Source organism: Mustela erminea, chromosome 12, assembly GCF_009829155.1.
Source record: "Mustela erminea isolate mMusErm1 chromosome 12, mMusErm1.Pri, whole genome shotgun sequence".
Taxonomy (NCBI): domain Eukaryota; kingdom Metazoa; phylum Chordata; class Mammalia; order Carnivora; family Mustelidae; genus Mustela; species Mustela erminea.
In genome coordinates this window covers 33,692,946-33,708,636 of record NC_045625.1, presented here as the reverse complement: position 1 = coordinate 33,708,636, position 15,691 = coordinate 33,692,946, and the positions used below count along the sequence as shown (strand labels likewise).

At 50.2% G+C, this 15,691-nt stretch overlaps 1 protein-coding gene across 1 annotated transcript in view; it reads right to left on the bottom strand.

Moving 5' to 3' along the window:
- Positions 1–14,828: 14,828 nt before the first annotated feature.
- The window catches only part of SHB (SH2 domain containing adaptor protein B), a 136,773-nt gene continuing 135,910 nt past the window's right edge, over positions 14,829–15,691 (bottom strand). The window contains exon 6 of the mRNA XM_032306804.1: positions 14,829–15,690. Coding sequence (XP_032162695.1) covers positions 15,507–15,690 — 184 coding nt within the window. The 3' untranslated portion in view covers positions 14,829–15,506. The remainder of the gene's footprint in view (position 15,691) is intronic.

The window sequence follows — 15,691 nt, the reverse complement described above, 5'->3', positions numbered from 1 at the left end:
TGGAGCTGCATCAGTCTGTTTCTGTCATGCTGCAGGCCACTGTGGAGGCCTCTGCTCCTCCAGCTCTTAGTTCTTTTTTTTTTTTTTAAAGATTTTATTTATTTATTTATTTGACAGACAGAGATCACAAGTAGGCAGAGAGGCAGGCAGAGAGAAAGAGGAAAGGAAGCAGGCTCCCTGCTGAGCAGAGAGTCCGATGCGGGGCTCGATCCCAGGACACTGGGATCATGACCCGAGCTGAAGGCAGAGGCTTTAACCCACTGAGCCACCCAGGTGCCCCATCCAGCTCTTAGTTCTTAGTCAGAAACCCCCAGGCCCTTAACTTGCTCTTCTTGGACATATAAAGGTTGGAACTCAAAACCTTCTCTTTTCTGATTCAGGATTCATTAAGTTAGCTTTTCATTTTTCCATCTTCATCTACCAATTCTTTCATTCATCAGCCCCTTAAGCCATTCTCCATACCTCCAGCTTCCAGTCTGATCAGATCCTAGAGGATATTAGAACCTACCTTTGACCACCTCACTCCTCAAGTTAAAAACCTTGTGGGGGAATGGCTGGGTGGGTCAGTGGGTTAGGCCTCTGCCTTCGGCTGGGGTCCATGATCCCAGGGTCCTGGGATGGAGCCCTGCATCGGGCTCTCTGTTTGGCGGGGGGCCTGCTCCCCCCGCCCCTGCCTGGCTCTCTGCCTACTTGTGATCTATCTCTGTGTCAAATAAATAAATAAAATCTTAAAAAAAACCAAACCCTCCAATAGTTCCCTCTTGCCTCCCCAACCTAAGCTTCTTAAGTTGGCTGGTCTGTGTCCGGCCCCTCTGCCTGATTGTCCACCTCACAACTGACGACATTCTGCACCTCAGCCGTGTGCAGTCTCTCAGTGTTTTGTAAATCTTTGGTACCTTAAGTCTTTTCCGCGTCTTTTACCATGGACTCTTCACCAATTTTTTTTAAAGATTTATTTATTGGAACACCTGGGTGGCTCAGTCGGTTGAGTGTCTGCCTTCAGCTCAGGCCATGATCCCAGGGTCCTGGGTTGGAGCCCCACGTTGGGCTCCCTGCTCAGCGGGGAGTCTGCTTCTCCCTCTGCCTGCGGCTCCCCCTACTTGTGCTCTCTCTCTCTCTGACAAAAAAATAAAGTCTTTAAATTTAAAAAAAAAAAATAATAAAATAATACAGATTTATTTATTAATTTGAGAGAGAGGCAGAGAGGGTAGGGAGGGGCAGAGAGAGACAGAGAGGGAGAATCTTAAGCAGCCTCCACACCCAGCGCAGAGTTCAACACAGGGCTCCATTTCACAACCCTGAGATCATGACCTGAGCCGAAATCATGAGTTGGATGCTTAACCTACGAAACCACCCAGGTGCCTCAGCTCTTCACCAATTAAACATATTAACCTTTCAAGGCTCTTCACCTTCTCAGAAGAGCCTTCTCTGACCCAAGAAAAATCAATGGCTTTTGCTTCTGTGTTCCCATAGCACAAATTTTGGGGCATTTCCAAGCCCCTGCCCTATGTTATAGTCATTTGTGAGGGTGAATCCTTTCCCCACCGCCAGCTCACTAGGGTAGAGCTGTCTGCCTTGTTTCTGGCCCTCCAACTCAGTTCTTGGAAAAAAGGGTGTTTGCCCAAGAGGGTCTGGAGTCCCAGGAAAAGGGACATAGGATGGACCTTTGCTTAAGCACCCTCAACTCTCCTTCTGCCCAGCAACACCCCCCCCCAACTCCGTTTCTGCCAAATGCTTTCTAGAAAGTTGTCTAGTGCCTTCAGGCTCCATGGGCCCATATGTCCACAAAAAAAGCTCTACACAATCTGCCAGGGGTGTCTTGGCTACTGTGAGCCAAGAGAAAGTCACCTGCAGTCATTCCCTAGCAAGGGGTCAGTGACCTTCCTTTCTCTTCAGCTCCCATTCCCCAGACCCCTGCAATCATCTGGGCCTATCTCTCCTGCTCCCCTTCACACCCCCAGGCCCCAGACACAAGGCCGACTGCTGCCAGTTCCCTTCCCCGAACCTGCTGTGTTCTTTCACACACCTCCAAACTGAGTACTTTTCGTCCTCTGTGCTCCGAAGGCCCTGCCCACTTTGTGACAAAGTCCTGTTCACTTTTCATAGCTCAGCGATCCACAGGCTTGTTGCTGCTTTCCCTGACCATGACCTCATGGCCTGATGCTGCAGAGCTCCCCCACGGTGCTGTCAGTCCCAGAGTGGTGGTGGCGGGTGGGGGGGAGCCAGGGTGTCCTCAAATTCCCTCAGTCTGTCTGTCCCCATGGCTGCTCTGTGAACTCCAGGACGTCCTTGCTTCTGCACTCATTTTCAGACCCGCATTGGTTTAGCAACTCACATGAGCTGCACAGAATCGAGTCAAAGGTTGTAGCCCACAAGTCCATGGGATGCTCTATTCCATTAATTTATTTCCGTGCTGGTGGGGACTAAATCAGGGAGCCTCAGCACCTGATCATTCGAAACTTTAAAAACCAAACCATAAACCTGAGTGATTCTGATTTAAATCGGTCTGTAGAGGGATCTGGACCTTAAGTATACTTTGTGGGTTTTTTTGTTTGTTTGTTGCAATCTTAGTAGATTTCAAAAGCTACCCGGGTGTGCTGAGGTTGCAGTTGAGAACAGCCCCAAATCCTGGCTTCTCCAGCAGGCCTAAAGATAAGAATAACCTGGGGTCCTGGACCTGCAGCCCCCACATCCCCCCACCCCAGGGGGCGGGTTTGAAATTATTCTTCCTGGCCTGCCCCAGACCTAGGACACGAGGATCTGTATTACTGAGCTCAAGTGATCTGTATGCACTTTACAATTGAAAAACTAGATTCTAGGTCGTGGAAGGTTGGTGAATACATCCCCAGTCCCAAGGCAGGCCTATGAGGAAACCAGAACCTCGAGGGGAGAGGCCAGTTGGCCTGTGTACATTTAAAACAAGTCCCAGGCGATTCTTCTCAGGCAGTTTTGGGGAACAACAGCTCTGCATGGATATCCTGACCCATAACAGTGACCTAAAGTTCAAAACGCAGGGGCCTGCAGAGCCCAAGAAGGTGTGAGTGAAAGAGCATGTGCCCCGAGGGGAAACTGGGGTCTGGCCCTAAGGAGAAACACTCAGCACTTGAGACAGGCACATACCAAGTTCTATGAGTGTCCATAGGAGATTGAAAATGCACTGGCTGCAATCAGGGAAAGCTACCTGGAAGAGGTGACCTACAAATCATGACTAAAATTTATTTATTTATTTATTTATTTTTAAGATTTTATTTGTTTATTTGACAGACAGAGATCACAAGTAGGCAGAGAGCCAGGCAGAGAGAGAGAGAGAGGAGGAAGCAGGCTCCCTGCTGAGCAGAGAGACCGATGCAGGGCTAGATCCCAGGACCCTGGTATCATGACCTGAGCCGAAGGCAGAGGCTTTAACCCACTGAGCCACCCAGGCACCCTCATGACTAAAATTCAAATAAAGTGGCCTCCAGAATAAACATAGGATGGGAAGGAGTGTGTAAGAAAAGAGACACCAGGCTTCTCATCCTCCCCGACCTTGTTCCTGTCCCCCAACTTTGCTTTGTCCCAGGCACATCTCTAGTAGCTCTCCAAGCTCAGAACGGTTGCTGACCTCTGGGTGGGATCATGGAACACCTTACTTGGTATTTAAGTGACACATACTTGTGAAATACAAACACATTTTTATCTAGCAAGGTCTAAGTCAATAAAATAACATCAAACATTTGCACAACACTCTGTGGGCCTTCCAAGCAGTTACGTGATAGTTTCTTCCTCTGATTTTTACGTAATTTGTGTGCTCACAGAAGCCCGGTGACCTGCCTGAGTTTAGTACCTAGTGAAAGGTGAGGCCGGGACCCTACCACGTCCACCATTTTCGAGAACAGAAGCACAGTTGAGCAGTTGGTGCTTAGAACTTGTGGAATAGATCTGTGGATGGTGACTGACAGACTGACTGGCCCTTTACCCAGGACTCCCTGATCATATGACTACCCTGAGGAACTTGTTACAAATATAGGTTTCTGGCGCTCACCCAAGACCTACTAAATTAAGATTTCCAAGACGAAGGACTTAGGAATCGCATTTTACAAGAGATGCAACACGTTGCAAGGTCAGCATACTGGGTTTGAATCCTAGACCCACGACTTCCTGACTGGGCCCCTGGGGCAAAGCTGCCCCCCTCTCTGAGCCTTAATATCCCCATCTTCAAAACGAAGGTCCTTGCTCGTTCTCTTCTGAGTGCCTGGGAAGGGACTTCCCAGGACGGCTGATCCAGCAGGACCGAGGCTCATTCTCCTTCATGGAGTGGGCGTGGAGCTCAGGGACTGGGACCCCTAAAGCTCTCAATGTCCCCTTTCTCTCTTGCTCCTGAGGAGGGACTATGTAGTTCCCTCTACCTCCTGCTCACTGTGAATCGCGACCCTCTGCTGGGAGTGAGTTACACAGCTTGGGCTCTGGGCAGCAACGGCTAAATCTAATTACTGCTTTTTCTTGTAGTCCCTTTACCTTCTGAGCCTCCGTTTCTCATCTGTCCAGCCGGATTTTCATCGGGGGAAACCTACCTGTGCACAATGGGAAGGCACACAGAGTAAGCTTACCATCGGTGGGGAATGCTATCGTCATTTTTTAAAATTTAAAGGTTTTATTTAATTATTTGACAGAGAGAGCTCACAAGTAGGCAGAGAGGCAGGGTGGGGAAGCAGGCTCCCCAGTGAACAGAGAGCCCGATGTGGGGCTCGATCCCAGGACCCTGGGACCATGACCCAAGCCGAAGGCAGAGGCTTTAACCCACTGAGTCTCCCAGGCACCCCTCTATCATCATTATATCACTTAACACATACTTACTGAGCACCTACTATGTGCCAGAAGCTCTCCTAGACCCCTAGAGTCTACTTTCTAGTTACAGTCTGGTAGGTGCAGAGCAAAGATCATGAACATGATACAAGTTAAATATTTAAGCAGTGAAGACCCTGCCTAGATTTGATATTTAAATAACAAAGACAGGGGCACCTGGGTGGCTCAGTGGGTTAAAGCCTCTGCCTTCGGTTCAGGTCACGATCTTAGGGTCCTGGGATCAAGCTGCATCGGGCTCTCTGCTCAACAGGGAGCCTGCTTCCCCCTCTCTCTCTGCCTGCCTTTCTGCCTACTTGTGATCTCTGCCTGCCAAATAAATAAATAAAATCTTTAAAAAATAAATAAATAACAAAGACAATACATAGATTTAATACTGAAGCAAACAACAAACATGGTGGTTATTTAAATAGCTAACACAATAAATGCTTCTTATTTGTATTGCACTTAGTGTGTTAGTAGGAGTGTAAATCAAAAAGATGGAATGTTGGAAGACACCCAGGTAGGGGAATGGGGAGAACCGCCCGGGACCTCAAGCTGGAGAGGAAAAGGACCTTAAACTCTGCCCCTTACTTCACACATGCTTAGTAGAACTACGGCATTTTAAACTTCTAAAACAGTCTCCCCTCACACCTCGTAAAGGAGGTCCCTCCCGGAACTCCAGACCCTCTTTCCTTTGAAATTCTGTGGCTGTATATAAAACGATATAAAACTCACCTGCTCTAGCTGACATTATCTGAAGCTGACGAAGCTAATGCCTGCTGAGGGCTTTCATCCAACACTGTAATCTTGGCTATAGCTGCAGGAGGTCACTTCCCCTGCCATTGTGCAGCGGAGGAAATGGAAGCTTTTTGCACCTTGCCCAGGTCACACAGCTGGATAGGAGGCAGGTAGGATGTGAGTCTGTCCTCCCCCCAACCCTATGCTCCCCTAGGTTGACAGCTTTCCGGCCTTTCATCTGCCTCCCAGACTCCAGGAGGGTGGGGCTCCTTCTCAGCCTGGGGTGAGGGGGCGGGAGGGGGGCGGGGTTGGGGGTGTACTTCCCGCCCCCAGCCCAGGACAGCACCGTCCCAGGGATAGAGATTTGGGGGCTTGCTGAGAGTTATGCCATGAGCTGGTAATGAGGGTGACCAATTGTTTTGGTCTGCCTGAGACCATCCCAGTTCTGCCCCAGAGTTCTGCCTCCTGAAGAGCTCTGCAACCCTGGACAGATGTGGGTGATGGGTCACCTCTGAGCCGACCCCACGCAGCCTCCTGTCCTGTCCCTGTGGCCCCATGCCCAAACTCAGGCAGTCTTTGATGAAAGGAAACTGCTTAGCTCATGCCTCACATTTTAGGCAAAGTCTAAGTTGCTGAAAGTTCTCTAATGTAGCCAAACGGCTTTACTCTGGGGGTTCTCCCAGACATAGCAGTGGAATATAAACTTGTCTGTCTGGAAGTTGAGAAGCCTTAAAGATGGACCTAGCCTCTGACCAGGAATACTACTTCTAGGAGTTTCTCCTAAGGAAAAAAACCAGAAATATGGACAGTGATTTCTTTTTCTTTCTTTCCTTTTTCAACAGTGATTTCTGAACAAAGATATTCCCAGCAGGGTTGGTTATACAAAAACTTGAAGTAGAATATCATGGAGCTAAGAAAAAAAAAATCGTATCGCAGATTTAATAACATAAAGATACTATTTTAAATAGAAAATGAAATACAAAACTAAATAAACACAGCATGAGCCTAATTTATTTATGAGACACTTGGCTGGCTCAGTTGGAAGAACATACCAGTTTTGATCTCAGGGTCATGAGTTCAGGCCCCACACTGGGTGTAAATGGTACTTAAATGAGCAACAACAACTTAAAAAATAAAACAAGTGGGGGCGCCTGGGTGGCTCAGTCAGTTGGGCATCTGCCTTCAGCTCAGGTCATGATCCCAGGGTCCTAGGATTGAGTTCTGTATCGGGCTCCTTCCTCAGTGGGGAGTCCGTTCCCTCTCCCTCTGCCACTCCTCCTTGCTTGTGTTTTCTCTCTCTCTCTCAAATAAATAAATAAAATCTTAAAAAAAAAAAAAAAAAACCCAAAGCAATGTTACAGCCTAAGTTTAGGTTTATACTTTGACGGATGAATAAAGAAAATGTGGTATACAAATATAATGGAAGATTATTCAGTCATAAAAAGAAAAATTCTGGGCGCCTGGGTGGCTCAGTGGGTTAAGCTCTGCTTTCAGCTCAGGTCATGATCCCAGGGTCCTGGGATCGAGCCCCGCATCGGGCTCTCTGCTCAGCGGGGAGCCTGCTTCCCCCTCTGTCTCTGCGTGCCTCGCTGCCCACTAGCAATCTCTGTCTGTCAAATAAATAAATAAATAAATAAATAAATATATTTTTTAAACTGTCAAAAAAATAAAAAGAAAAAAAAGAAAAATTCTGCCATTTCCACCACATGGATGGACCTTGAAGACATTATGTTAAGTGAAAGAGAAAGACAAATACCGTACGGCCTCACTTATATTTGGAAACTAAAGCAGTGATCTCAGAAACAGAGAGTAGAGGCGGTTGCCAGGGACTGGGAAATAAAGCAAAATGTGGAGGTATTGGTCAAAGGGTATAAACTTGCAGTTATAAAATGAGTAAGTTCTGGGAATGTAATATTCAGAATAGTGACTATAGTTAACAATACTGTATTATATACTTGAAAGTAGCTAAGAGGGATGCCTGGGTGGCTCAGTCGGTTAAGCATCTGCCTTTGGCTCAGGTCATGATCTCAGGGTCCTGGGATCGAGCCCTGCGTAAGTCTGCCTGCTGCAGGGGGAGCCTGTTTCTCTTTCTCCTCCCTGCTTGTGCTCTTTGTCACTATCTCTGTCTCTCTCTCTCAAATAAATAAAATCTTTAAAAAAAAAAGTGGCTAAGAGAGATTTTAAATGTTCTTTTTTTAAAAAAAAAATATTTTATTTATTTATTTGACAGACAGAGATCACAAGTGGGCAGAGAGAGAGGAGGAAGCAGGTTCCCTGCTGAATAGAGACCCTGATGTGGGACTTGATCCCAGGACCCTGGGATCATGACCTGAGCCAAAGGCAGAGGCTTTAACCCACTGAGCCACCCAGGCGCCCCTGAGATCTTAAACGTTCTTATGACACACAAAAATTTTGTCATTATGTGAGGTGACGGATTTGTTAACTAATCTTTTTTTTTTCATAGACGGCAGTTTATTATTTTATTTTATTTTTAAAATATTTTATTTCTTCCTTAGAGCACAAGCAGGGGGAGTGGCAGGCAGAGAGAGGGAGAAGCAGACTCCCTGCTGAGCAGGGAGCCCGATGTGGGACTCGATCCCAGGACCCTGGGATCATGACCTGAGCTGAAGGTAAACGCTAAGTGACTGAGCCACCCAGGCACCCTGTGTTAACTAATCTTATATGTGTATGTGTGTGTATATATATATATACATACATATATGTATTTTTTTAAGATTTAACTTTTTTTGAAAATTTATTTGAAAGAGCGCAAGCAAGAGGAGGGGGAGGGGGGAGAAGGAAGGGCAGAGGCAGAAGCAGATTCCCTACTGAGCAGGGAGCCTGATGCAGGGCTCTATACCAGGACCCTGAGATCATGACCTGAGCCAAAGGCGGATTCTTAACTGAGCCACCCAGGCACCCTGACGTGTTGACTAATCTCACTGGGGCAATTACTTCCCAGTATATAGATGTATCAGATCATCACATTTGTATACTTCAAATTTACACGATGTTATATGTCAACAGCACATCAATAAAGCTGGAAAAAAATTGCACGTATGCACAGAAAAAAAGATTGAGAAGGTACCTCAGAATGTTAACAGTGCTTTTCTTTGCGTTTAGGGTAACTTTCATTTTCCTGAAATACAAGCCTAGTTCCATGAATAAATGTTAATTTTATCATCAGAAAGTCAGTAATTTAAAAAAATGCTGCATAAAAGTGTTCTGTGCTGAGCTGTTCTAACTCTGCCTGACCTTCTTTCTCAGGTGGCACGAATTACTGGGCTTTAGAGTAGAAGACAGTTGAGAGAGCACTGGGTTGGGAGTCAGAGGAAGCCTCCTGTCTAGCTCTTGCTTACTCCCCCCGTTCCTCTCCTTGAGATGTCCCTACCCCTACATGTAATGCCTGGTTCAGTTGTCACTTCTACTGGCTGTACCTATGCTACAGCTCCTGCTGCCATCACCCACCTGTTTATTAATTCACATACCTGCCTATTCCTTTCCTGGGCCTCTTTTCTTTTCTTTTCTTTTAAGATTTATTTATTTGACAGAGAGAGAGATCCAGGCAAAGAGGCAGGCAGAAAGAGAGGAGGAAGCAAGCTCCCTGCTGAACAGAGAGCCCGATTTGGGGCTCGATTCCAGGACGCTGAGATCACGACCTGAGCCCACGGCAGAGGCCCAACCCGCTGAGCCACCCAGGCGCCTCTCTAGGCCCGTTTCTTTCTCTAACAGGCCAGGTAACTTGGAGCAGCCTTCCCCTTCCCCTGGGCCTGGATGCAATGCCAAAGAGAACCACATGAGGGCGCCAGAGCCTCACTGGTGACAAGACTGCCACCCAGTTACACCAAGGTCCCTTTGAAACTACCCTAGGGGACGGCAATCCCTGTAAGCCTGGGATGCTTCCATTGAGGAGGGAACCAGCAAGAAAGAACTGGATTATCAACTCGGTCCTAGAATCCCCACCCCTACCCCAGTCTTCCCAGAGCTACGCTGGCCAAGGTGACCCTCTGAACTGCACCCCCCTCACCACCACCACTCCCCCGCCCCGCCCAGCCCCTGCGGTGTGTTAAGACAGAATTGCTGTGTGTCCTTGCCCAAGTCCCTGTCCCTCTCTGGGCCTCAGTTTCCAGCCTGCACTGCTGGGTTTCTGTGCAGAGATGCCCTAGGGCAGGCATCTGGCTGCTTGCTGACGGCTTCCTGTGAACAATGGTTGAGGATGTTTCCTCTGCCCAGCTTCCTGCTCCAGGTCATAGTTTGTCACTGGCTCTGCTGCATGCTCAGTGTTTGTTAAATTGAACTGGCAGAAATAAAATCCTTCCTAGAACGTAAAACGGAGTTTGGAAGTGACCACCAAAGACATTTTCTCCTTGCCCTTCAGGAAATTCCTGGTTGCAGAGCACTGGCATTGCCCTTGGCTGGGCCCTGGGTGTGTGTGTGTGTGTGTGTGTGTGGTGTGGTTATGGTGTGGGGTGTGCTCTGAGGGGCTTGGGCTTGGGAGTTGGAGGAGTGGATTCGGGATCATTGGAAAATGGGAGGGAGAAGAGAACCAAAGCCTAAGTCCTGGGGACCATGGGGGAGGAAGAGGCCTGCTGGGGGGCAGAAGGCCGTGTCCTTGGGAGAGAGGGGCAGGAGAGGCATGAATACCTACACCGGGAGGTGGGGGTCAGGGGCCACCCCACAGGTGCCGATCCGTGTTGAGTGCGTTTGGGCCACAGACCCTCCCCCACCCTTCCTACCTCGGGCTGCATGATGCCGTCATAACGATGCTAGTCTGAGGGCAAATGATGGGAGACCCTGCACCTCTTCTTTAGGAATCACTTCCTCCAGAAAACAGGCCCAGAAAACAGGAGGTCAGCACCTCCCAAGTCTTCAGGGAATTGCTTCCTGACTGGAGAAGATCAGTGCATGTCCCCTTGCCCTGCTTTGTTTTTTCTCACCTCCCCAGGATGAAGCCCTAGGAGACCCAGCAGGCTTGTCACTTCCTGCTGCGGCAGGTTGCACTATGCTGGGCAGTTCCACTCTCCCTGGTGATCTCCGCACCTGTTCCTCTGCCTGGAACAGAGCTACGCTGGCCAAGGTGACCCTCTGAACTGCAACCCCCCCCGCCCCGCCCAGCCCCTGCGGTGTGTTAAGACAGAATTGCTGTGTGTCCTTGCCCAAGTCCCTGGGCACTCAGGAACACTCAGGAACACTCAGCCCTCATCCTTCAAGGCCCTTTCCCTGACCAAGGCGGGCAGATTCAATCCCCTGCATCTGGGCCCCCTCGGCTCTTGGCCCCACCCTGTTAGACCATGTGTAGCTCCCTGTTTTCCCCCCACTATAGAAACTTCCACAGGGTAGGGTCTGGGTCTCATTCTCCTGTGTATCCACCAGGTCCGAGTACCAGGAAGTACTCAACAAATGTTTGCTGAACAAATTAATTTGTTTTCATTTAACGAGCTCATTAGGGCTCTATCTTTCTCTTAATTAGGAAGCAGGAGGTTCTGTTTTTCCTGTAACAATTCACCTTTGGGGGATGATGGCAGAGCCTCAGCCCCTGTGAGCAGAAGGCAATCAAACTAGATTTCTGGGGCACATGGTTGCATCACAAAGAAGTAACACGTGTGCTCCATGAGGTCCAGGTAAACAAGACAACTGGATGTTAAAAGCTTCACATTAAATATACATTATCATACAGCTTATCACACAGAATTAGAGTTTATGGGATGCTTTTTTAGCAGTAGGTGGCTGGCACAGGTTCTTGGCAGTGACCCACAGCCCCAAAGAGAGGGGATGGCTAGGCTGAAGGCAGCTACCTGTGTCCCGGTGGCACCCGAGTGGGTCTCTGTGGGGTTCTGGAAGGTGCTCTGACAGCTAAGGCTCTGGGCTGTGCTGGCTCCTTCTGGACATCTTGATCCATTTGGTCTGTGCTGGTAAGTGAATCTGGAAGGGGGAGGAGACAGACGTGGCAGCTTGCTGGACGGCTGCCCGATCCAGCCGGATGCCTCATGGGCGCCCATGGGCCAACTCCAAATGCCAGCCTGTCCCGTCTGCCGGGTTTCTGCGCACATCGTCCCTAGGGTCCGTGAGAGCAAATGGCAAGTCTGGCTGTCTGTCCCTGCTAGACCCTTGGACGAGGGACATCAACCGCTTTTGCAGTGTCCTGGAGAACTGGCCAGAGCTTGGGGTTAAAATCTTACAAAGAGAATCTCCAGGTCCCGTGACCACAGTAGAAGCAGAATGCTCGCCAAGGGCTTTACCTGTTGACAGGAGGCCTTTGCTGGAAGCTAGATAACGACTCCCCTCTGCTCACTCACTGGCCACAGAGGGGCACCAGCCCTAAGCCACCCTGGGAGGGGACCCATAGCTCAGCTCCAATTGGCCCCACCTTCCTGAAACCCCAGACCCTTTTCACCATTTTCCTTAGAAAGGCAGCTCCATGAAGCTCTCTCCCGACAGGCAGGTGGGCCCTCTCTCCCCACAAAGCCTCCTTTCTTCCTGTGGTCACCATCTTGTGGTGGGGGGGTTTGACAAAAAGGTCCTTGACTCCTCAGGGCTCAAGGATAGAGCTGCTGAAGTGGTTGGGCATTATGGTCAATAATGGGGCCCGCAAAAAAGGGAAAGAAAGGAAACAAAACAAAACAAAACAAAAAACCCAGTGCTGTGGCTCTGAGCAGCGCAGCCGGTTAGTGGCTGGAGGTTGTGTTCTGAGACAAAATGCTGAGGGCGAGATATTGTGTGGCAGGGAGCCTATTTTTTTCCCCCCTCAAAGAAATCCAGCTCATTTTTTCCATTAATTGGCAGCTGATGAAAAAAAAAAAAAAAAAAAAGCCCAAACCAAAACCAAACCAATGCCAGTAACCTGAATGTGAGTGTTTCTGAAAGGGAAAAGCCGTTTCAATTGTTAGATATCCAAGAAAACATGAATACACACCGACAGAGGAAATGGTCACAATTAGAGGAAGAAGAGGGAGAGGTTCGTAAAATTAAGGCAAAAATTCCTTTTAGCAGCTCCCATCCTGTAAGCTAGCTCCTCTGTCCCTAAGGGCAGCTGGAATTTGGGCCTCCCAGGGAAACTTCAGGAAGATTAGGGCAGGGGAGGGCCCAGGAATCCCTTAAGAGAGCAAAGTCAACAGCAAAGAAAGCTAGTTTTTCAGGTGATAGGCACAGAACCTTTTCTTTCTTTCTTTCTTTTTTTAAAAATATTTTATTTATCTATTTGACAGACCGAGATCACAAGTAGGCAGAGAGGCAGGCAAAGAGAGAGAGAGAGAGAGAGAGAGGAGGAAGCAGGTTCCCCCCTGAGCAGAGTCCAACTCGAGGCTTGGTCCCAGGACCCTGAGATCATGACCTGAGCCAAAGGCAGAGGCTCAACCCACTGAGCCACCCAGGCGCCCCAACACAGAGTCTTTTCTGACGAGGAATTTGGTGTGCAAGACTGTCCACTGAGAAGTTCACACAGCTCCTGTACTGACCCAGCCTGCAGCCTCCGAAGTGCCCCGTCGGCCTCTGGGCCTGCAGGTGGAGGAGAAAGCTCGTATGGGCTCATCCCACCACCCTCAGCTTGAGGGGCTATTCCCACGTCCCCAACCTCCTCTAAGTGGACCCTTGGGATCCAGTCTCCTTTGGCACTTGTTTGGACAAATGCCAATTACTCTCATTTTCTCATCCACTAAAAAAGAGAGAGAGAGATAGGAAGGGAGAGAGAAATGTAAATCACTCCAGGTACTCTCTTGCCTTAAAGGACGTTTGGGAAAATGCGAAACAGACAAAAGGTCAGGATGGAGTCTGGAAGACCAGACCCAAGCCGTGGCCTAAGTGGTAATCATGAGGCAGCTTGGCCTGTGGGAGCCGCAGGTGGGGCTGGGGTGGGGGGCGGCTGTCAGGACCGAGACAGCACCAGGGAGGACGACCCAAGGGGTGGACTGGGCGGAAAGAACGGTTGCCAAGGAAACAGCTTTGGCTACAAACCCTGGCAATCCACGGCAGCCCCCTCCGTGGGCACAGCTCTCAGTCCTGCTCTGCCCATTTGCCAGGCGCTGCGGCAAGTCCACTCTCTTCGCGGGGCCTCTGAGACCGCTTGTGAGCTGCCTGCTGGAAGCCCGGCCGATTCTGAAGGTCTAGGACTGCCACTGATGCTTGGATGGAGCCCCTCGTGCCGGGGATGGTGGTCACCGAGCTTACGTCCGTTCGGATCGGCAGGGCAGGGAGGAAGACGCGCGCCGAAGACACCGCAACTCATGCCGAGTTTGGATTCCCCGTGCCTCCGTCGGTAGATGGAAGCCCTGTCTGTCATGCTGCTGGGTGGGACTCTTCTATTTCTTTCTCTTTTTTGAAAGATTTTATGTATTGACTTGAGAGCGCGTGCACACGCAGGCGGAGTAGAGGAAAAAAGGAGGAGGAGGCTCCGTCCTGAGTGCAGGACCTCACGCAGGGCTCGATCTCATGACCCTGAGATTGTGAGCTGAGCTGAAATCAAGTGTCAGATGCTTACCCCCTGGAGCCACCCAGAAATCCTGGATTCTTCTCCTTCCACCAGCATTTAACCAGTGTAGTGGTCGGTGAATGGGCAGGGGTCAGGGGGAACTAAGAGCGAGCCCCTCACAGCCCTAGGGGGCGCTGCCCTGAAGGGGTGGGAGGAATCCCCGCTCCGGTCAAGGACAGAGGTAAATTAGGGGTGGGGTGCAGCAACAGAGTGTTTGTATCTGCAGGGAAGCAGTGTGGATGGCCGGAGAACTCCAGGTCCCCCCACGGGTCAGGATTTGTCTTCCACCAGGAGCAGGGTAACAGCGAGGCCATGGAGAGCCAGAGCGCTGGCCATGGAGCCTGCCAATCGGGGCGAAGAACCTCTTCTGCTTATGAGCTCTGTGACCTTATGCAGGTTTCTTTCCCTCTCTGTGCCACCCTTTCCCCCACGTTAAATGCCTCAGAGGGCCGCAGGGGTGGGGGAGCCGTCTGTGGATGGCTGGGTGCTGTGCAGACTTGCCATCCCTGGGCAGCTGCAGGAGGAAGGGAGAGCTTGGTTGTTGGGTCAGCGCCAGAGGCTACTGCTGCTGGAGGCTGAATGCGGGGCCGGGCTGCACCTTCCTGGAGGCTGGCTCTCAGGGGGCAAAGAAACCCCCCCTGCTCCACTGACTGCCTTGGCCCTGAGCTGAGGGCTCTGCCTCCTTCCCTCCCCAGGACCTGTCATATCACACGTGCCAGAGACATACCTTGCTCTGGGGATGAAACCAGCATTGCCCCCCTCGGACACCCTGTGGTGTATTAAAAAAAAAAAAAAAGGCTAAGAATATATATTAAATGACTATTTTATTTACACACCCTATTCATAAATAATTGAAAGTTCTTTGTGACTGCACAATGATTCCTTGAAGATCCCCTAAAGATTATACTGAAGTGACTAAAAGTGGATTAGTGGGTTACTCACATCTGTGTGTGACCACGTTCTCTCAGGTATGGGCTCACACTCACTCACACACACACACACACACACACACACACACACACACACCAGAGGGGAGGCGGGACTCCCAGGCTCTTGTGGGCTCTCAGAGCACCCGCATTTGTCTCCCAGCACCAGCGGGCCCGGTGGGAAACTGGGCCCCCTCCCACAGGTGTGAATTTGTGACAGCTGGAGAACAAAGAGCGGCAACCCAGGGAGCTCCCGCCCCGCCCCTCGCCCCTCTGGAGCTGCTCTCCTTTGTTCATCCTGGAAGGCATCTCTTTGGATTTGCAAATATTTTAATTCACAGAAACTCAAGGAGGGGGTGGGGGTGGGGGCTGGGGTGGCGCGCTGGCTGTCCTGCTGTCTTTATCCAGGCTTTCTCCAGCCCCCACGAGTGGCAACAGCATTCTAGAGACATGCAGTGGTGTGCTAGTACCATACACACGACAAACTGGACGTGGCCGGGGGCCTCTGGCTCCTCCAAGTCTGGGCCCTGTCACAGAGCAGCGTGGGGCTGGTCCGCTCAGAGGGTCCGCACAGCCACCGGGTAGAGGAGGGACAAGTGCTCGGCCCCTTTGATTGGCAGCTTTCTGGTGGTGTAGTAGTGGATGACTTCCGGGACACTGTCGAACGGGGGGCTGTTCTGACCCAGAACGTACTTCTCTTTGGTTTTGGCCAGTTTCATGTGCATAAAGCCCTGGTTGCTCC